Source organism: Aythya ferina, assembly GCF_964211825.1.
Source record: "Aythya ferina genome assembly, chromosome: 1".
Taxonomy (NCBI): domain Eukaryota; kingdom Metazoa; phylum Chordata; class Aves; order Anseriformes; family Anatidae; genus Aythya; species Aythya ferina.
Window position 1 is genome coordinate 117,850,339 of NC_140296.1, and position 22,148 is coordinate 117,872,486.

At 39.1% G+C, this 22,148-nt stretch overlaps 1 protein-coding gene across 1 annotated transcript in view; it reads left to right on the forward strand.

Moving 5' to 3' along the window:
* TOMM70 (translocase of outer mitochondrial membrane 70) overlaps positions 1 to 22,148 on the forward strand; it is a 27,221-nt gene continuing 5,073 nt past the window's right edge. Inside the window, exons 1-11 of the mRNA XM_084522829.1 lie at positions 1 to 295; positions 9,379 to 9,552; positions 10,839 to 10,965; positions 13,614 to 13,723; positions 15,473 to 15,621; positions 16,560 to 16,767; positions 17,392 to 17,526; positions 18,678 to 18,785; positions 19,478 to 19,594; positions 21,218 to 21,315; positions 21,653 to 21,775. Of these exons, the coding sequence (XP_084378955.1) occupies positions 26 to 295; positions 9,379 to 9,552; positions 10,839 to 10,965; positions 13,614 to 13,723; positions 15,473 to 15,621; positions 16,560 to 16,767; positions 17,392 to 17,526; positions 18,678 to 18,785; positions 19,478 to 19,594; positions 21,218 to 21,315; positions 21,653 to 21,775 (1,619 nt within the window). The 5' untranslated portion in view covers positions 1 to 25. The remainder of the gene's footprint in view (positions 296 to 9,378; positions 9,553 to 10,838; positions 10,966 to 13,613; positions 13,724 to 15,472; positions 15,622 to 16,559; positions 16,768 to 17,391; positions 17,527 to 18,677; positions 18,786 to 19,477; positions 19,595 to 21,217; positions 21,316 to 21,652; positions 21,776 to 22,148) is intronic.

The following is a 22,148-nucleotide window of genomic DNA, read 5'->3' on the forward strand; positions in this document are numbered from 1 at the left end:
TCCCCGCCGGCCGTGCGAGCGCGTCATGGCCGCCTCGAAGCCCGTGGAGGCGGCGGGCGGCGGCGGCGGCGGCGGCTCGGGGCTGTCCCGCTGGCAGCTGGCGCTGGTGCTGGGGGCGCCCATGCTGCTGGGGGCCGGCGCGCTGTACCTCTGGGGGCGGCGGGCGGCACGCCGCGGCGGCAAGGGGGCGAGCGAGAGGAAGACCCCCGAGGGGCGGGCGAGCCCCGCGCCCGGAGCCTGCGGAGGAGGAGGAGGAGGGGGAGGGCAGCCCGATGGGCCCGGCCACCAGGAGACGGTGAGAGAGGGGATGGGGGATAGGGTGGGGGGTACGCGGGGCCTCGGGAGCCTGCAGGCGCTGCCCGAGCTCGGGGGGCAGCCCCCTAATCGCGTCCCTTGTCCTGGGTTTGCTGCCAGCAGTTAAAGTGTGCTCGGGCTTGAAAAGTGGCTGAAAGCATCCCGCCGGGAAGCGTGCCTCAGCCAGGTGAGGCTGAAACTGAGCATCGTGAGTCAGGGCTCAGCGATGCTGCTGAGAAATGGCCTTCTGTGGAGAAGACGCGGTCAGAGTCCTTTAAAAATAAAACGTCTGCCATGAAAACGCAACGCCTGTATCGTTAAAGCAGCTGAAACTTCACAACAGACTTCGCCTAAATAGGGACACTTTCCAGTCTTAGGTTTATCCTGCTATAAATGACCTTCCTGAGAACTTCCAGGTGAAGCCGTCTCTACAAAACGTGAAGGGCAACATGGAAAACCAAAGTCCAGATCAGGTCCCTGATTCTCTTCAATATCCATCTGTGGAAAAATACCTCAAACGTGCACTTTCTGCACACCTGCAGTGACTGTCATGTTGTGCTGCTGAGGTGAGCTTACCACTGACAGGCACACGTAAAGTGTTAGGCTTGGCAGACTGGTTGGATGAGGAGCGCAATCGGTATTATTTTAATTGTGATGAAGTATGTGGGGTTTTTCCCAATGTTTATAGTGGTGTACTGAACCTAGTCTTAAACTTGGCTTACTGGAACCAGCTTTAAGCCATGTTGGCTATGATAACAAAATCCCATTGAGGTATTCCTGCATTTCCTTCTCTCATTCTTTTATGCTGCTTAGACTGCCTCCAGCTGTCTGTCAGACAACAGTTTAAACTTTTTGTCTGAAGTAATCGGGATTAAAAAAGTAACTGTTTGGGAGATACGGGATGGTAGGTTTTAGCAAGATTAATGTTATGCAAGTGAGCATGCAGGCGGTGGTAGGAACAGGCATGGGAGTGGTGAGGAATGTGGCAACTTCATAGCTACTGAATCACAGATACCCTCAGGCATTGCTGGAACTGCAGTGAGCTGCAAAACCTATGCTGGACCTGGAGGCAGTGATTTGTTGTTAGTTCATGGACAGCAGTTCTGGGCAAGCAGCACAGGGAGGATGAAATCGAACTTTGTTTGCTGTGGTAGCTTTGCCTGGTGGCTGCAAACAACATCTGTCACCTTTATGGTGTTGCACTTGCTACACGTGAGCTCTGGGTTGCAGGCTGCTCATGCCCTTTATCTAGCTGCAGTGACTTTGCTGTTGCTAGCTCTGGATTTCTTGGATGTATTTCTGGATTGCAGTATTTGCAATTGAGTGGTTTACGGTCATTCTGTAGCTGAACTTGAAGCAAGAAGTAGCTTTTATATAGCACTTGATTTAAAACGTTTTGTGTCTAGCACTTTCAGATCACTCCCTAAGATAAATTACTGGTGGACTGTGCATCTAAGAGTAAGTATATGGTTGAATGGTATGATCCAGAATTCCTTGAAAAGTGTTGTTGCATACTGTAGTGATGGAAATTACTTGGCAAAGCAGTAGAAGATGGGATCAGATTTGCCAGATTATATGAGACAATAGAGTAGCTGGTCTAAGTATGGTTGCTATAGAGGAATTAACGTGGTTGCAGCATCCCTTTACGTGTCTGGGAAGGACTGACTTCCTGTTCCTCATATCCAAAGATGAGATGTTGTGTAGACATCATGTTTCCATACGTTTTTTTTTGGTAGCTATAGATATTATTGATAAGACCCTTGATTCGAAACACAACCTTTGCAGATGCTTTTCTTGTTGACTACCTTCGCTGTAGTGCTCTGCCTTTCTACTGTGATGAGGTGAATTTTTTAAACTCAGTCAGATTTCAAATGCAAATCTGCGTGGTGGTTAAGAGCCAGTAATTCATTTCACAACTTAAACACAACTGGGAGATCTTCTAGAAAACACAGTAATGGTCAATAATGGATGGGCTACCAGTAGCTGTGTTTATGTGTCAGGCAGCTAGTCTTTTACTTATGTTTTTAAGATAGGATCTAACCATTACTTCCGAGTTTTCTGCGCGTCTCATTATATTAGCTCTTGCATGCATTTGAGCTGCTCTATTCACTGTTTCTGAAGACATGATCTGGATTTTTTTTTTTTCTTTAAAAATTTCCAGGGTCTAAAATCTTCTTTATTATTTATTCAGGCTTCTTACTATTTTGCATTCAGTTCAAGCTTTTCTTTTAGTTGCTGCAGAGGCCTCACATTTTCCCCCAGGCTGTATCTGCACTAGAGGAGTCTCCTGGCATAGATGTACTGGCTGACTGCGACTGACATTGTGTTGGCAGAAGCCCTTAGCACAGGTGTTAGGTCGCGAAAAGCCGAACTACTCCTGAGATTGCTTCTTTTGTAAGCATCGCTCCTTAACGATATAGTGAACTGGCATTCTTGTACCAATTATGATTAAAAATGTATCTGCGGATGTCCTGATAAAGGTCGTGAAGTCATACCGTGTCTGTTCATTACAGAAGTTGTTGTCATTTCTTATTGTTTGGGTGGAATGTGTTTTAGCCACACAGTGACAACAATTGCTTTTTGTATGCTCTCTAGTTTGCGGTGAATATTGGTATAACTTAAACATGTTGGAGAATTAAACTGCTTTGAATTTATTACGTTAGTTTGTACCCAGTTGATTCGATTGTGTTTTTTACTTTTTCCATGGTAATTTAGCAAGTTTATGCCCTCCTTGTATGAGAGGAGCAAACAGTGGTTAGCCAGTGAGGTAATGCATTGGATGCTTCTGCGTTGTTTTTTTTCTCCTTAAGATCATTTCCTTAAGCAAGTCTGTCCTAGTCCGAATCTCCCCCATTAACTGTTGCATCAAGTTGCTGGGCTAACCCTGTGGCTGTGGCATTCCAGGAAGCATTGAGCCGACTGTTCAGTTGATTCTCTGGCACTGCGTACTGCAGACAAAGCTGGTTTGGTCTATGGCAGGGCTTTGCTGTTGTGCACTTCCTTGCTCAACATTTTCCTCTGAGCTGGGTGTACTCGCTTGAGCGTAGTGGTGGGTGAGCGTGGCCAAACTCACTGGCTTGTGCGATGTCACGTTTTCAGGATCAGCAGCCAGCTGGTGTGGCTTCTTTCCAGCATCTATTTTAATAGCATTTGCTGAATGTTACCTATCTGGGTGCAGAGGTGTTAAATCACTGCTTGAAAGAGTTAGAATTCTTTGTCTACGTGTGTTTATGTTGGAACTTATTCTGAATTAATCCAAGCAAAATACATAAAACGTCATTTCTGTTGTATTGTGCACCTGTTGCGTAATAAATCTCATCAACCTGCTGTAAATTCTATGTTCCATGTCAGCTGGAGTGGACAGGTGTGGAAAACTCTTAGATATGTGTGTGAAAGTGGTAGAACAATTGCTAGACTCTTGGCAGCTTGTGCAGCTCGCTTCTTCATGGTAGGCGTGGATGACGCTCGTTTGAAAGGAAGGTGACTTCTGAAGAACACTGACAAATTGTACTGTAAACTTGGGCTTAATTATTTATAACACATCCTTGCTTGTGCTCTGAATTTCTATCTAAACCTTGTGGAAATAGTTCTTCTCCTGGTGGCTTTAGTGCTAAGGAGTGTCTTAAAACCATTTATACTCAGTTAATGCTTTTCAGTGTAGGTCCAAGATAAGACTTGAGGTGAATGTTAGTCAAAAAAAAAAAGAAAAAAAAAAAGGGTTATTCTGTACTAGTGAAAATAACACTTTTTTGATGCCTGATCTTATCAAAAGGGCCTCTTGGTCCTCTCATTTGGAGAGGAAGAAAGTGGTCTAGACCTCTAGGGCATCTTTGGAAGCTAGCAAATGAATATTGCCGGAAGCGATAGTCCCCCTCCGTGTCATCTGTCAGCCTAGGGCTTGTGCAAATCCTTTTCAGTCAAAAGAAAATGCTGGAATTCGCTGCTCGTGTTTCTGGTGTGAATCGCTGCTGTCGTTGGCTGGCAGCAAATTTCTTGTTTTGCTTTAAAAAACAATGTCCCTCGAAGACAAGATTCTAAACTTCTGCTTTGACCATGCTGGCGTTGCTGGAGGTTACTGCTCCTTATTCTTGCAGCTGCCAGCCTGTCCCTGTGAAGTGGCGGCTGTTTGCGTGCAGTTTCAGAACATTTTGTGCAGAGAGCACGTTTGCTGAGGTTAAAGTAATAGTTAACAAATTTTTGCCTGTGCTATCTGGTGTCTAGAAAGTTAGGAATCTGCTCATTTAGTTGCCTAGATCATTGAGTGCTTCTCAAATATACAAGTGTTCTTTGGCTTAAAGTCTAGGTTTCAAGACTTATTAGTGAACAGCTGCTAAAAGCAGTCCGAAATACTGAGATACTATTTTTTCAGGTAACTTCTGAGTTGCTAACAAATTTTGAAATGTTGTCAAGATTAGAAAAAAGCATGTATCTTCACTGAAAGGAATCTATTGAGTATTTTGTAGTATAACCATTGTAGAGGCATAAATGGTGAGTGTCAGGATAGAGTAAACCATGATGCATGTCAAAAATCATCCTGCTTTCAGCTATGATAGAAAATATTTATTATAGTTTTGGTTTGGCTATGTCAAACATCTGTTTGACAACTGGGTCTAAATATTAAAAAAAGAAAAAGAAAAAATTGAACCGTAGAGAAGCGTTAGCGAAAGTTGCTGAAATTGCTGCCTTTGTTTTGGCATCTGTAAAATACGCAAGACTCTTGTGATGATAGATGTTTTTTTTTAACACTTGCTGGTTTGCTCTGACCAACCAACCAGTCAGAACAGAGCCGGACTGTTCAGGTTTTACATAATAAAAACAGTTCCATCTGTAGGAAATGAGCTCTCAACGTGAACATGGTTTTAAAGAAAAGTTAAAATAAAATAAAAAATAAAATCCCCCTGTGGGCATTAAAGATGGAATCAAAGGGGGTTGTGTTTCTTTTTTCTTTTTTTTTTCCTCTGCAAATACATAATCAGAACTGGATGCCATGATATCCCAGGCTCCTTTATTGAAGAAAGCATGGAAAACAGACTTCTTTAATAGAAGGCTCTTTCTGCTCTGCTGGCTTCAGGTAGGGGTGATGTCCTCTGGTTTTGCAGTGTAAATACAGAAGTTCCTGCATTCCCAGCATCTGCAGTGCAAGTGTCAGAATCTCCTTGCTGATACAGTATTTGTGCCCTGGAAGTGTATCTTCTGTCTTTCCATGGGATGTCTGCCATAGAGTGTCACTGTTGTCATTGGTGGGAACGAAATAGAATTCCCTCCTTGTTAAGTTGGGATTAGAAGGAAATCTTTCTTGTGAGGAACTAAAGCTGCTCTTTGGAGGATAAAGGCTGTTGTAGATTGTACTTAAATGCAGACAAGTAAACTAGTCTTTAAAACTGTACTGGAATGCCATCATACAGCACAACAACTCTTTGGTGAACGCTCATCAGAATTAATCCAAAGCGAAGCAAGACAGAGAACTTCAAGAAGCCCTTCCTTTTGTGCTCAAGTATTCAGAAAAACCTGTGGCGTGTTTCAGTGCTGTATTTATTTATGTTGCCTTGGCAGTCAATTGATTATGAACTTCCGTTCATTTTATTGAGCTGGTTTGCTTGTTGCACTGAGCCCTCAGGTTGTCATCTTCTAGTGAAAGGAAGTTCTTGGTCTGCATGGCCCTTCATTTTAGGGACAAATGATGTGCAGTGTGTCACACAGAATGTTACTGCAGTAACTGCAGTTGTCATGATCAGCTGAGTAGAAGCAGTGAAATTGGAAGATAGAACTGTTGCCTTCAAAAAGAAAAAAGTCCAAAAATACTTTCAGTCTATTGGAAAATAACATCTAGAATTGTTATGTGTGCAAGAAAACTGAGGGAGGTGTTTTTTTTCTGTTTACTTCTGGTGAGGTGCCATGAACTTTGCTTGCATGATCACTTTCTTATTTGTGCAAGCCTTCAATGTAGCAATTGAGAAGAAGGACTGAAAGGCTGACAAGCAGCAGCTTAAAAAAGTTGGAAAAAGTTCTTCAGTGTTAAATCTGAGGCTTGACAAGCTTTCAAAAACCGATCATTTGTTAGTAACTTTCATCTTCTTACTTGTGCATATAAAGTGATAATTTGTAATATCCAAAAAAAATAACAACACCCAAAGCAAATGAAGAGAAGCGTGGCATTTAGGTTTTCAGCGGTTTTTGGGCTTCATCAGGTTATACTGTATATGTAACTTACCGTAATACTATACTGTAATGTAACTTACAAATTATTAAGCTTCTTTGAACAAAAGAAGCTGATTTTACTGATTATAAGAACTCTTTACGTTTCACAAAACTGAAATAAAAGAAATGTTGTGTTTTTTTTTTTTTTTCCTCCCAGGCACATATCTAGGCAAAATTTTGTTCCATGACTTGTTCCATGACTTTGATAGGTATACCAAACCTATAAATGAATCCACTATTTTCTGCTATTTTTTCTATTGCAAATGAGTGATATAATTGGTGAGAAAATAAATTTCATTAGCATCGTTATTTAAAAAAAGAGAGTTGACATTAAAACTTGGCATTGCGCTTTATAAGCAACTTTGAGATGCAAATACACCATTTTCTTATTTTTAATGCACACTTCATACGGTCTGCATGGGATTTGTTTTTCACGGGGATGCGATGCTAAGCAACGTTTTTCATATAAGCCCTTATCAGAGTGGGTTTATTCATGATGCAGAACTGTATTGGCCTTTGCACTTAACACAACAGCCATTCAGAAAGGGTGTATTGCATGCATGTAGAGGACTGTAGCAGAATAGTGTGACAAAGATTGCAGAGATAAAACCATTCAAGAGTTAGGAGTTTTGTTTAAGACAGCATAAGAAAAACAGAGTTGATTTCCTTCTCACGTTGGCATTGCTTCTGACCGGGACCACAGGTCTGGATGTTACAGCATGGCCCAGGTATCCTGTATGTTTTTCCTTTTGGTACCAAGTGACTTGGAACAGCACTGAACTTTGTAGGGTATTTCACAAAGATGTTTCTGTCATGGTTTGATGTAGAAACGCAGAAGGAAAAATTCAAGCTGACTTTCATGCATTTAATTTTGCCTGTTACGTGTATTAGTTAAAAGAGGAGCAAGTGGTGTTGTAGAAGGAGCCAAGTTTGTAACATACTTGAAGTAAATGGGAAGTAAAACCTTCCCTTCAGATTTGGGTTGAGTTTTGAAGTAACAATTTATCAAATACGCAGTTACTTGGCTCTCCCTAAAAGTTTTTGCTCACTGGTTCTGGTCTGTATCCATGCCATTAAATACCATATACAAAAAGGGGTGAAGCTGATCTTTTTATCAGTTTGAACTTAAATCATTAAAACAAAAATCTTGAGAGCAATGCAGATTATTTTGTTCTGTGAACAATGGAGATGATAGAGATGGCTTTGCTATAAGGCCGGTGACTGGTGAGGTCTGACCGAAGAGCTTTGCTGGCAGTAGGGATATTTAAGAAATACTCTCCCTTATATGGTTTCACTGGTAAGCCTCTCTTCAGGAGAATGCCTGTAGGGTAATTGTATTCCATTTGAACGTCTATTTTTATGTAGGAACCTAAATCTGGCACCCATTATCTGATTCTCTCATGCCATGATTGGAAACCAAGCCTTAGAAGAGGGGCCTGTAGAGCTATTTCTAGTCCCCCCAGGTTTTGTGTTTTAAAAATGAGTTAGATACTAAAAATGATCAGACTGGCATGTAACAAGCAGGCTTAAGGAAAGCAGGTTGTTGAAAAGACATTTTGAAGTTTGTCTTAAAGTTGTTTGGGTATAGCTTGTGATGCTGGCAGTGAATGAGAAAGGAGAGGAGACACCAGTGTAGTCAAAGAAGAGATAGAAGTGTTGTCAAAAAAGAGCATTTATGATTGCAAGCAAATCACTGAATCATTTAGGTTGGAAGAGACCGCCAGGATCACCTAGTCCAACCTCTAACCTAGCAATCCTAGCTGATCTTTGTGTGTGTGTGTGTGTGTGTGTGATTCAACAGGTGAGATGTAGTGAACCCTGCAGCTATTGCTCCAGGCATTACTGCTATCAGTTTTACACTTTCCTTCCTCAGAGAGGTCAGTAGAACAGCACGCGTGTTCATACCTTTGTTCATTTCAGTCTGGTAGTTCAGCAGGAGCAGCCCCCAAAGTGATGATCACTGAAGCTAGACTGTGAAAGGAAGAGAACTCGAGAAGATGGGTGGTAGGATCTTTAGCAGCTCCATAGGTCTTGAATGTGAGTCACAGCCCTTTGATTAAAGAGAGGCTTTTTACATCTGATTCCTCATAAACCATGTTCAATAACTGGTCTGTAAATCTAGGAGTTACATGCACATGTGACAACTCTGATTCTTCACACGTGCAGATGTTCAGCGAGCAGCACAGAACTTAAAGATTCATTTAGCAAGGTCACAGACCAGTTAGCAGTTTTCCTTCCTCTACTAAGAATGATAGACCATGATGGTTCAATGCTTTCTATCAGTGGATGGATGAGCAGGATGTGTGAAGCTGTAAGGGAGGTGGCTGTGAAGTTAATTAGCCTCATACACGGAAGGCAAAGCAGCTTGGCTTTTCCCTACAGGTTTTATTCATCTTGCTCAGTAAGTCTGTCCACAAAGAATTTCCCTTATTTAGTTCATATTCTTCTGAGTCAACTCTTTACTTACAGGCTGTATGTGTCTCAGTAGGAAACTTTTCCTACTTGAATTGCTTTGAAAGCTATGTTTACTTTGTGCATTTAGTCTTTGGAGAAATTACTATTTCAATATCAGTGAGAGATCTCCTTGGTTCTTCTGATCACCTTTCATCCGAGATTAAAACCTGCCTAGCTTTCCAAAGAGAAGTTACTGCATTGTTTAATACCATTGTAGTGAATCTTTTCAGAAGCTTGTCTGCTCTCTTGTACACTTGCAAAAGAAAATATTTTTTTTTTCTCAGAAAATAGAAGGGGGGAGATTTTCAGAAGTCCGGTCTATAGCTTACCGCTCAGCTCTTTTTTATATCTTTGAAGATGAGCCCTTAAGTGCATTGCTTGTGAGCAGTGAAGCTTTTCCCATTTGAACTGATCTATCACTTTCTTTTTCAGAGCCCTCTTGATAGAGCTCAAGCGGCCAAGAACAGAGGAAACAAATTTTTTAAAGCAGGAAAATACGAGCAAGCTATTCAGTGCTATACTGAGGCTATCAGCCTGTGCCCTCCTGAGAAAAACCTTGATCTGTCTACCTTCTATCAAAACAGAGCTGCTGCCTACGAACAACTGGTAAGATGTAATTATAACTTTGTTCTAAAAAGTTGAATTTTAAGTTATGTATATTGTCATTTTTGTCTGAAAGATCTCAGATGGTGATATGGGCTGCTTCACAAGATACTACAGCTTGCAGCTATTTTTCAGTAGTTCGTCACGCTTTTCCACATGTAACTAAAGCTATTTTCTGTTAACTGAGTTCATTTTATCTGTCTAACGTAATTCTTAAGTGCCTCTCTCTTGTAAGATAAGGTTTTAATTTCTTATCCTTTGAAACAACTTTCTTGTACACATTAGTTTAGTTTATCTTTGCAAGAGTGTTGCTTTAACTGTTGAGCAAAAAGCCAAAGGGTTGCTGCTTCAAAAATTAAAAAAAAAAATCACAGAACTCCTATTAAAGCCTAAGACCTAAGTTTTGCACATGTGGAAGTAACATTTACTTGGTAGCTGTGCATACATGATGTTAGTTTTAGAAGTCAGCTTGTATTTTTTTGTGTTACTGTATCATTAGTGGTAAATTGCCGCAATACTGGCTTCTGTGGCAAAGTTGGTGAGCTGAATGGAAAAATTGGCTTCATGTAGTCTGAGGTATCAAGTGAGAGACTGATTCAAGAAATTGAGCCTTGAAAAAGGAGGGATAGAACAGTTCTAGTCTAAACAAGTACAGCTTATAACACTAATTCATGCTGTAATTAATGAATGCATAAAAAATATGGTTCCTCTTTTCCAGTTATTAGAAAAGTCTGTTTCAATCACTATTTTTTCAGATAAATGGATTTTAGTTTTTAATAGCCTTGACCAGTTCTGTTCCTACATGATCATTTATCATTCCTTTATGGTAACAGTGTAGTGAATTGAAATAGCAATTATAAGAAGAAAAATAGAACACCACCAAATTAACAGTTTCAGCACTTAGATAAACTTGTTTGTTGGTTTTCATTATAATTTCGTCTGTCTTCTATTTTTTGTGTACCAGTCTTTCAGTCCCAACATTACCTCCTGCAAATATCTTTGCATCAACTCATTATCTTCTCCCGTATGCTTTGTACAAAAACTGTCTGGTTTCGTTTTTCTGTAGGAATTCCTTTTCTGTTTTGTGGCTCTTCTGGTGCAGGTGGCTTCCAGTGGCGCCTGGCAGTTTCTTACTGAGAAACTTAAAGAAATAGAAGCAAGCAGGTAGAACCAGAGCCCTGGGAACTGCAGCTACTGTTAGGTGGGCATGACCCTGGAGTTGGTAGTGGAAAGCTATTATCACGCAGCTGAGTAGGGCTTCTTTCATCATGTTGTTTTTCCACCCACAGCAAAAATGGACAGAAGTGGCACAAGACTGTACAAAGGCTGTTGAGCTTAATCCTAAATATGTAAAAGCTCTCTTCAGACGTGCAAAGGCTCACGAGAAACTAGACAATAAGAAGGAATGTTTAGAAGGTGAGTGTCTCTTGGCACATCGGAGATGATAACATTTCTGTAGTTTTTTACTTTTTGTAACTAGAGTAATACATAATTATTTGTTAAATGCCATTCATAGCTACTGCAAATACATTTTCTTCTATGTAAGAAGAAACCTTTTCTGGTTTTCAAGCTGTCATCAGCTTAGATCTGAAGTAGCTGTTGAGAAATTCTTCTTACTGTAGCCAATCAGCGTTTTCTCTTTCCAGGAAGCTCCTTACATGGTAAAGCAGAATTCATTTAAAATGCTGAGTAGATAACCTGGACAGCAATCATTCTAGTTCCATGCAGTACTAAAGATTCTTCTCTATTTGTTTTAGAGAAAAAGTAGTCTTCCAAAACCTAAGGTGTTTTTACAGGTGGAGATGTATGGTCAGGAACAAGAGTGTTATGGTCATTTAATGCATTTGACAGGTGTTAAAGGGAAGGCAGTTCCAGTAGCATTTCTTTCTGATGAATAACAGTTATGAATATTGGAACAGATTTAAATAAAAATCCTTTTTCATATTAACACTATGTATTTGGCAGAACCTACTGTGTCAAATCCCTGTAAATACTATTCTGCTGATGCAAGATTAAAAGGCAAATGAATTTTCAGCAGTGCTAATGCTCATTATCAAATAAGGACAGAAAACAAGGTAGAGTTCTGATGACTGGCAATTTCACTGTTAAAGATCAAATTAGTTTCATTAGGTGTAAAAATAGCGAAGAATTAGATCTGCTGAAGTAGAAAATAAATATAATTTTATTTATCTTCTGGCAAGATGCCTTCCTATCCCGTTGGACCATCATAACTAGAAATGTATGGCTTAGGTCATTCAATCTAGTCCTTTGCAATCACTCGTGGGCTACAGAAGAATCCATAGAATATTTACTGGATCTGCCAAGTGCTTGCTGCAGAACAGCTGCACATCCAGAGTCCTGTACTAATATCTAAACCTTATGAAGTTGAAATAAACGGACAGGGGATAAAAACCTCAGGAGCAATCAAATGGCCATCTCTAAGTGCCATGCCAATTTTTAAATGTAACTCCCTTTTGATGTTAAGTGGTGATGCTCATAGCAATTGTTTTCAACTTGTATTTGACTTTATTTTGTAATATGTTTCATATCTGAAAATTCTATGTGCTTTTTTCCTTTCTTCTGGATTGCAGCTGTTTTCTAATAAAATACTGTGTTTACCTGCCAACCATGTGTAGGCAATAAAATCCTTGGAAGTAGGGTATGTCCATGTAATGGAGGAAAAGCAAAAGCAAAACAAAAATTTGCCACCACCACCAGTAAAAACTCCCTCCAGTGATCCATAGAAGCATAATATGGGAAGATGTAGCTGCCTTACCGAAGCCTGGGCACTAGTTTACAGCTGCCTGCAGTGAGTAAAGCATTTCTGCCAGGCACTTAAGGTGGTAGAATATGGTACTGCTGCCATATACTCTTTCATGCTCTTTCTGGCTGTATTGTGTTTTCCAGGGACTTCTGTTTTTCTTGACCATGCCAGAGTTGTAGGGAATTGCTATGTGTAGCAATGTAGGATTACAGAAACTAGAGTAAAAATCCAGAGTATTGGATGGTGTTTGAATTTCAGGTCCAAACTGCTCATCTTCACTTTAATAACCTTACAATGACTTCATGGGAATGATATTTGAAGCCTTCTCCTAGATTTTGCTGCTTCTCCATTGATGTCACTGGAGTTTAAATAAAACGTGAATAGGAAGAGTCAATGGTAATATTGCATTAATTATGCGATAATTAATTGCATTAATTCCCCATCCCTGGAGGTGTTTGAGGCCAGCTTGGATGGGGCTTTGGGCAACTTGGTATAGTGGGAGGTGTTCCGGCCCATGGTATAGGGGTTGGAATTAGATGATCTTTAAGGTCCTTTCCAACCCAAACCGTTCTATGATTCCACGAAAAAGATAAATGTATAATTAAAGATAATGTATAATAAGAGTGAATTTCACACTGTGAAACATTATTCAGGGAGCAGTGGATTAAGATTTTCAGATGCTCTGTGTGTTAATGGAAGAGGTATGATATGGATTAGCACTTTAAATGGCCTTGCAAGGTATTTCTTTTAAAGTTGCTTTCCAAAGGTGCAGAGGTAGTTAGAAAAAGTAGGGGATCTAATATAGGAAGAGTTCTTAAAAACTGAGAAAGGACTGAGCTGTGATTGAACAGAATGTGAGTTTTAAAAGTAGAAAATTGTGTTGTGACCAATCCCAAGAGACAAGCTGTGTTAGGACTTTTTATGTGCAGGTAACACAAACATAACTACTATCCGCTTAATAACTATCAAAGCTTTAAAATGTTCAAAGTCGCTGCTGGAGGTATGAATTTTTACTGTTCATCTAAGTGCATTTGTCTTTAGATGAAGACATGAAGATAAAAAAATAAAGGTTAATTGCTTTCATTCACTGTCATGAAGTCCTTTTAACACGAGATCATTTTGAATACCAATTTATGTCTTGGAAAACATGGTAAATACAACAAACAGGAAATTGAAGCTTTTATCAATTATAGGATGTGTGTTAGTTTGAGAGTAACTCATTGCTATTGTGGCACGCTTTTATGTATTCCAGTGACTATCGCAATTTGCCTTTAATCTTTTTTTTAATGGTGTTTCCTAGATGTCACTGCAGTCTGCATTTTAGAAGCCTTCCAAAACCAGCAAAGTATGTTATTAGCTGATAAAGTTCTCAAACTCCTTGGAAAAGAAAAGGCCAAAGAGAAGTACAAGGTAGGGCTTGTGATACTGCTTAGAAATTCTGATTTCACTGGACTGTTTAAATGTTGATTGTTGGCATTCTGTCAGCTGTTGTAAGTCAGTCACTGTCTGCTGAAGTGTAAAAATTGACATAAATGCTTTTGATGATGATGATGATTATTATTATTATTACAGAACTAGTGTTTTACTTCTGTTGTTTTCATTTGGGACCTAGCCAAACTTTTTGAAACCTCTGTAGGGAAGAAAAGCCTGTTTCTCGCCAATCAGATTGTTTCCCTTTAATACTCAAATTTATTATGACATTTAGGAGACCCAAAGTTGATGTGTTGCCTTACTTGGGGCTTTTCTGGGCTAGCAATATAATGGAAGCAGCATATGTTATCGCTGTAGTAGTCAAACGTTCATTTGTATATCAGGTGGAGTTCTGTGTGTTGAGATAAGAAGGTTTATAAATGTGTGAAAAAGATTGTGTTTGTTATATGATGACTAGCTTGAAGTGAGAAGGCTGATAGGGTTTTCACCCCTAGGTTATTCATAGCTTTATAAATAGAAATTTCATGCAGGAAAAAACATGTTGACAGTGGAATTCATGGGTTTTAAAAAGTGGCAAAATAATACTGTTTAAAACCAACCAACCAAAAAACAAAACAACAACAAACATAAGAAAAAATGATGCAGGGTGAAGTTTTGTCTTTTTATTTGCGGACAGGCTTCCTGATTCATCTTGAGAAATATGCCTTTATCTCCTAACTACTACAGATTATTTGTGACAGTCGTTGTCTGTTTCTGTTCAATTTCTGTAATTAGGTGCTCATACTTGTATTTTTCTATTTGGGCACTCAGATTTCTTTGCATAAATGTTGGGAAACTGCCAGCAGCGAGAGTTGTGGAAGTATAGAGATAGCCAGGAACAGACATTTTAAGTTACTCTGGGTTTACAAAATGTTGGGACAGGTATTAAAACATGCGTGCTTGTTATTTGTGACTGTGGTTTAAGTACTGAAATGCACAGTTGTTTTGAGAAGCTGATTTTCTTTCCTGTAGAAACTTACATAATTGTGTGGCATCGAGGTAACAAAAAATGAATCATGCTTTTAGTATGGTAAGCACCATAGAATAAGTGTGCTTCATACAGGCAGTATTATGATAGAACTTCATAGTGAAATTGGGAAGAGTGTGTTCGGACTTCTTTTGCAGGAAAGAATGAATTGTAATTCTCTTGTGCAAGAAACTTTTTATGGTTGTACAAAGGATTTTACACTTGAAAGTTGTTACTTCTCACGCTTCAAGGAAAATGTTTGGTGTCTGGGCCAAGCTCAGGAGTTAGGATATTGTCTCACTAGTCTTCATTGCAATGATAGCAGCTTCTCTTAGGCAAATTGCCATTCTGAATCTAATTGAATTTAGGCTTATGCTTAAATTACCAGCTTTCATTTTTCACAAGATTTATGTGCACACACACTGGAATGTGTTATGATGTTGTAAGAGTCCTTATTTCTGGCCATACATGTAGAAAGATGCCTTTTTTCTTTTTTTTACTCTTAAATATATTCACTTGATTTCCGCTTGTGATGCATGTTAAATTTTGATCTGAAGCTTAAATAATCCCTAAATGTCAAAAATAACAAACAATCAAATGAAATAGTGTAAAGTCATAACTTGGTTATTTCCTGATTTTTTTTTTATAATCACGTTTATCCATTTCCACATTTACTATCTGATTTTACTATCTAATGACTTGAAATTACTTTTCTCTTTCAGAATCGTGAGCCTCTGATGCCCTCACCACAGTTCATTAAATCCTACTTCAGTTCTTTCACAGACGATATCATCTCCCAACCTTTGCTTAAGGGTGAAAAATCAGATGAAGATAAGGATAAGGAAGGAGAGGCTTCCGAAGTAAAAGAAAAGTGAGTATACAGTACAGTTAGGGATTATTTGGTGTTGGAATTAAGTTTTTAGTGGTTTTCACGTTCTGTTCAGTGCAAATTGCGGTTTTACAGTACTTGCCATGAGATATCATGTGGTAATAATGTAAACATATGATTTACATTATTTTGAATAATAATAAATTTAATGACAAAATCAATAAAGAAAAAATACTTCTTAAAATATTACAGAATAAGTAATATATCAGTATTACAAAGGAAACTTTTATTAAGACTGACTGACTGGTTCCAATCTGTAGGTGGCTTTAATCCACTAAGCAAAGTGAATAAAGTACAAGATTGGACAATAGGCCGACTATTTGCTACAGTACTATGGTACGGCTTATGAGATGGAAGGATTAGAGAGTGCTGAATGATACTCCTGGCAAAAGAAATGTTTTATGTTGAAGAAGAGCTTCCAAGGAAGAAAGCAAGTTAGTCTTCACTGAATCCAGGACATTTAGCTGAGAACAAGGCAGTACTATCAGCAATTTTTGATCTGAAATCCTTTCTTCCACATGCAATCTGCACATTGCTTGGTGCAATATTTAATTTTTGTGAACTGGAATACCATCCCACCCCTTTTAAAGCAGAGATTATTGCTGTCCTTAATGTGAAAAACATGCAAGGGACATTGAAATCATGGAAAACATCCAAATCATTCAAATGAAACTAAGTTCAAGAGGTGAAAAACAAAACAAAACATAACACCTTATTTCTTTCCAATGTTATTTGGGCATGCATGTCTATTTTTTTTTTCAGTCAGTGATGGTTCTGTTGAGGAATATTTGCAACTTTAATTGCAATGCTAGTGTTGTAGCTCAGTATAGCAAAAAGTTAGTGTTTGTTAAGTTTTAAAGAAAAGCCTTAATTGCAAATACAATGTTCAGTGAATACAACTGTTCTTACATCATTTACAGCTCTGGCTACTTGAGAGCAAAACAATATATGGAAGAAGAGAACTATGACAAAATTATCAGTGAGAGCACAAAAGAAATTGAAGCAAAGGGAAAATACATGGCAGAAGCATTGCTTCTGCGAGCTACTTTCTACTTACTTATTGGCAATGCAAATGCTGCCAAACCAGACCTAGATCAGGTCATCAGCATGGAAGATGCAAATGTGAAGGTAAGAATTTGTCACAGATGGACTGTAGTGTGGGTTGAGAAAACATGTAAGTTAGATGATAAACGTATGTTTATTGTTATTATGTTTATGTTAAGTTAGATGATAAGTATAGTTCAGAGATGTTTTTTTTTTCCAAGTTTTGAGGTACTTTAATGGAAATGGTCTATTTTCTTTTACTGTTTTGTAAAATAATTTTTTAAAGGATTGTGTATATCAAGCATCTGTGCTAAGTCATAAAAATGAAAGAACAGAGAAAGTTGAATCAATTAGAGGCTTATGGAATCTGAAAAATCAGTTCATAAATAAGAGGGAAAACATTAACTGCACTTGCATATTTAATGGTTGCTAAAATACTTGTGTATTTGTATGTGTAGGGAAACTGTCTTCTAAAGAATTTGGGTGGGGGGTGAAGATCCACACAGATGAAAGCATAATTTCAAACATTTGAAATTAGGCAAGGGAATCGACTGATTTAGACTTCATATGAAATTTATTCATGCTTAGAATACCATATGTCAATAGGGGAAAGTAGTCAAATGAAAAATTTAGTGTAATTATAACAAAGTCCTGAATTGGGAGACATATTGAAGTGGCTAATACTTCTTTGAACTTGTCTTTTTACAGCTCCGAGCTAATGCTCTGATCAAACGAGGAAGTATGTATATGCAGCAGCAGCAACCCGCACTGTCCACTCAAGACTTTAACATGGCTGCTGATATCGATCCTCAAAATGCAGATGTTTACCACCATCGAGGACAAGTAAGAAACATCAGAGATTTTGTCCCTATACAAGAAAATTTCAGTGTATGCTAAAATAAAAGTAAAGCACGGTACAACAGTTTATACCGTTTGTGGCAGAAACAGGGGAAGTCCTCCTTTGGAATTGCTGAGGAATAAATACACGGTGAAATTTTCAGGTTCAGGTCAGGCAGAAACAGCAAATTTCTGTAGCTATCGGAGACATTGCAGAGTGACAAAGGTTCAGCCCTCTGTCAATAGGAACTCTAATTTAAAAGTATTAAGGCTTATATACATTTACAGAGCAGTATCTACATAGGAGGAAACTACGTGACAGAAAATAGAACCGTGTGTTCCTGCTAACTCACAATCTGCAGCCTAAACAGGCGTCTGTTCAGCTCATCCCTCTCCCACTTGTGATGCTGCTGTGTCCTTTAGTAATTCGTAGGCCTGAAGAGGCCTGCTTCCACTGGGCTGTAATATGAAAAGTGCTGGAAGGAAAAGGAGACGTTGCCATATGGAGATATGCTAAGTTGTATTTTGTAGGGAAGACTTGCACAGATCAAGTGCCTCTCTCCATGAATTTATTAGATCTCTTTAGTGCTCAGAAATAAGAACAGTGTTATTTATTAATTAAGGGGGATGAAAGTTTTCTGCAGACTGAAAATGAGTATTTTAAAGTAACTTCACAGTAAAGTAAGATGGCAAAGTAAGTTCCATTCTTGTGGAAGAATTAGACTGTCCTAAAAAAAACAAACAAACAAACAAAAAAAACTGAAATGCCAGTTGGGAGAGCCAGAATGTTTCAACATCCAAATAGTCCATAGGCATTAACTACAGTAAGGCAAAGTGACTTGAGAAAATACGACATAGTTTTGGAGACTGTACGTTAAGCTGAAGCAATAATGGAAACCCAGTATTCTCTAAATTGCAAACATCCTCAATTCCTACATATGGATGCTGCCTTTTTATGTATGAAACTGAAGTTTTAATAGTAGATCTGTTGTTTTATGGCAGTGATTTTCTTTTTTAGTTGTGGATTTTGTAAGTTTCTAGATACTTCTAAAACTGAATTGTGGACAATACGAGTAACTGATGCTAACCGAATTATCACTTAAGTGTATGAAGCACAGATTAAATGCAGAAATAGGATTTTCTTTCATTCTGGTTAGCTGAAAATCCTGCTTGACCAAATTGAGGAGGCTGTGGAAGACTTTGATGAATGTATCCGATTACGACCCGATTCTGCCTTGGCTCAAGCACAGAAATGTTTTGCACTGGTAGGTAACTTGCTGGCTTTGTCTGTGTGCTCTTTGTTTTTAAAGAGATGTTGAAAACATACCTTGTTTCTCTGCTGTCTTCCCATTTCATGGAAGAGTATTGCAACAAACATCTCAATCTCTTCTAATAATAAGGTAGAGAAATAATGCAACAAGAGATGCTTCATTTGGAGCATGGGTTTACTATTATTTTGTAGTGCTCATTATTTAACAGTAGGTCATCTTTCCTGTTACGTGGTAGAGGAGCACAAATTTTCACTCTAATTATATGACACAAAGCTTCATTTAAATCAATTTTAACGTTGTGTAAAATATACATCCTCAAGAAATTGAAAACAAACTTATTTCAAGCTACTGCAGTGGCTCTGCATGCAGGAACCTCCTGTGGAAAACTTTGCATGTGAGCAAGGAACAGTTCTGAGCCTGGGATTTTCTAGGCTTTTGAAATGGAGGGAGGCTTTTGGCAACTCTCAGGCCTTATGGCTTCCCTCTCTGTCATCCTTTTTTCTCTACTAGCCTACTCTACCAAGGACTTAAAACACATGTTTGGGTCCTAAAACCAGGTCGGGTAGGGTGTCACCTTCTGGAACTTGTAATTATTATGACACATGCTGGGGAAATGGGTAGGTCTAAAGAGCCATATTTTTCTTTTCTTGTTTAATTTTGCCTTTTCTTTTTTTTTTCTCGAATAGTATCGCCAAGCCTATACAGGAAATAATCCTTTGCCTGTGCAGGTAGCCATGAAAGGCTTTGAAGATGTCATTAAAAAGTTTCCAAAGTGTGCTGAAGGCTATGCTCTCTATGCTCAGGTACCTGCATTTTACTGTTCCTTAATAAATGTTGCAACATCAGGGAGTGTGTATGCAATTTGGGAGTCAAATCTGTGGAATTAAAGTAATGGTTTGATTCTGACAAATGACATTCTCTGGTCAAGTTTAGTACAGATGTTTAAAATACATATGTAACAGAGAATGCCATTTCTTCTTTAAGAAAATGTGTTGCTAATTCTAGTAGAATTATAGAATCGTTTAGGTTGGAGAAGACCTCTAAGATCATCTAGTCCACTGCCAAGCCCACCATTAAACCATGCCACTCACTCAGTTCTACATCTACATGTTTTTTGAAGACCTCCAGGGATGGTGACTCAAGCACTTCCCTGGGCAGCCTGTTCCAATACTTCACAACCCTTTCAGTGAAGAAATTTCTCCTAATATCCAGCCTAAACCTCCCCTGCGCAACTTAAGCTGGATTTAACTCCATTCACCACAACTCTTTGGGCCTGGTCACTCAGCCAGTTTTTACCCAATGAAACGTGCACCCATCCAAGCCATGAGCTGCCAGTTTCTACAGGAGAATGCTTTTGGAAATAGTGTCAAAAGCCTTACTGAAGTCTGCATAGACCACATCCACACTTTTCCTCATCCAGTGAGCATATTGCCTTGTTGTAGAAAGAGATCAGGTTCATCAAGCAGAACCTGCCTTTGATAAACCCATGCTGACTGGGCCTGGTTGCCCTGTAGGTGCTGCGTGATGGCACTTGAGATAATCTGCTCCACGAGCTTCCCTGGCACCAAGGTCAGACTGACAGCCTGTAGTTTCCCAGATCCTCCATCCCGCACTTCCTGTAGGTGGGCGTCACATTTGCTAGCTGCCAGTTGACTGGGACCTCCCCTGATAGGCAGGACTGCTGATAAATGATAGAAAGTGAGCACTTCTTCCAGCTCCCTCAGTGCACTTAGATAGATCCTATCAGGCCCCCAGAGACTTGCATACATCTTAAGTGTTTTAGCAGGTTGTTAGCCGTTTTCGTGCAGATTTTGAGGGCTTCATTTTGCTCCCTGTCTCTATCTACCAGCTCAGGGGAATGGGTGCCTGGAGAACAGCTGATCTTGCTGCTAAAGACTGAGGCAAAGAAAGCATTAAGTACTTCAGCCTTTTCCTCATCTCATGTCACTGTGTTTCCCCCCACATCCAACAAAGGATGGAGATTCTCCATCAGTAGAATCAGATGTTCTGTTTCAAAGTCGGGAAGCAATATGGAATGTTTTCTTTTGATTCCTTTTGATCAGACAAAAAAACTGAAGCAGAAACATTTAAAAAAGAAGAAGTTGAGAGTTGCACTTGGTGTATGTGGTGGGTTTTTATGTATGTGGTGGGTTTTTTTACTTGCAGTATTCTTAACTTGTTACTTGGGGATCTGCCATTACAGATGGTCCTGTGATCAGTAATTTTTGCACCTAAAACCTAGCGGCTTTCTTCTAAAAAGCCTTGATTTTGAAACTTAATTGTGGTAACTGGTGTGCTTGGCCTACCCTCTGGTGAGAGAGCTATATCCGATCTTACATCATCAATATCATTTCAATTAGAATCAACCTAGCACAGGGTGCATGTCCTGGCTGCATATTGATATACAGGTTTCTCTTTTGATGCAGGCACTAACTGATCAACAGCAGTTTGGCAAGGCTGATGAAATGTATGATAAATGCATTGATCTCGAGCCAGACAATGCCACAACATATGTTCATAAAGGGTAAGTATTGAGTTCTGGTGAATGAATGCAAATGGAAGGTAGGTGCTTGGAAGTTTACCCAGGAGAAGTAACTTTGCAAAAATAGCTTAGTGCTGCTAAATGCATTTCTACAATTTCTCTTGATGTCTAAACAGTAAATAAGACTCTAGCCTCAGTAAATTTTCATTAGTGTTTGTTCCTAATTGATCATTTGCTTGAAGTGTATCTGACTCATACCATAGCCTCATCCTAAAGTCTACCATGTCCCACCCTTAAACCATTTGGGATCTTTTTGTGCTTACTTGATCTGGGTTTTGGGGAGTATGTGTCTGTTCTAAATTTTCTCTTTCCTTTGCAGTTTACTTCAGCTTCAGTGGAAGCAAGATTTAGACAAAGGTTTAGAACTCATAAGCAAGGCCATTGAAATTGATAACAAATGTGATTTTGCATATGAAACCATGGGAACGATTGAAGTGCAAAGGTAATTGAAGTACAGTGTTAAGAATTCTAAGTTACTTTTGAAATTACAGCAGACCTTTAGATGTCCCCATGGATCTTAAACCTTTCCTAAGATGATCTCCCTGGTGCAGTGGGAGGCCAACTCTTAGCTGTTGTCATGACTGCTGTTCTGTAACTCGTAGGGAAGGGAAAGCCTTCCTTTTATCTATGGCATAATTCTGCTTTATGATTCAGCCACCTTTGTACTGGACAACATGCAGATGAGTGTATGTGTGTTTAAATATATCCCTTCTGGATTTAAAATAACTTCATTGAACCTTATTGGGCTCAATGTGTATCTAGTGTTGTCCTTAAACATATCTTAATGGACCATTTGTACTGAGAAAACTGACCTA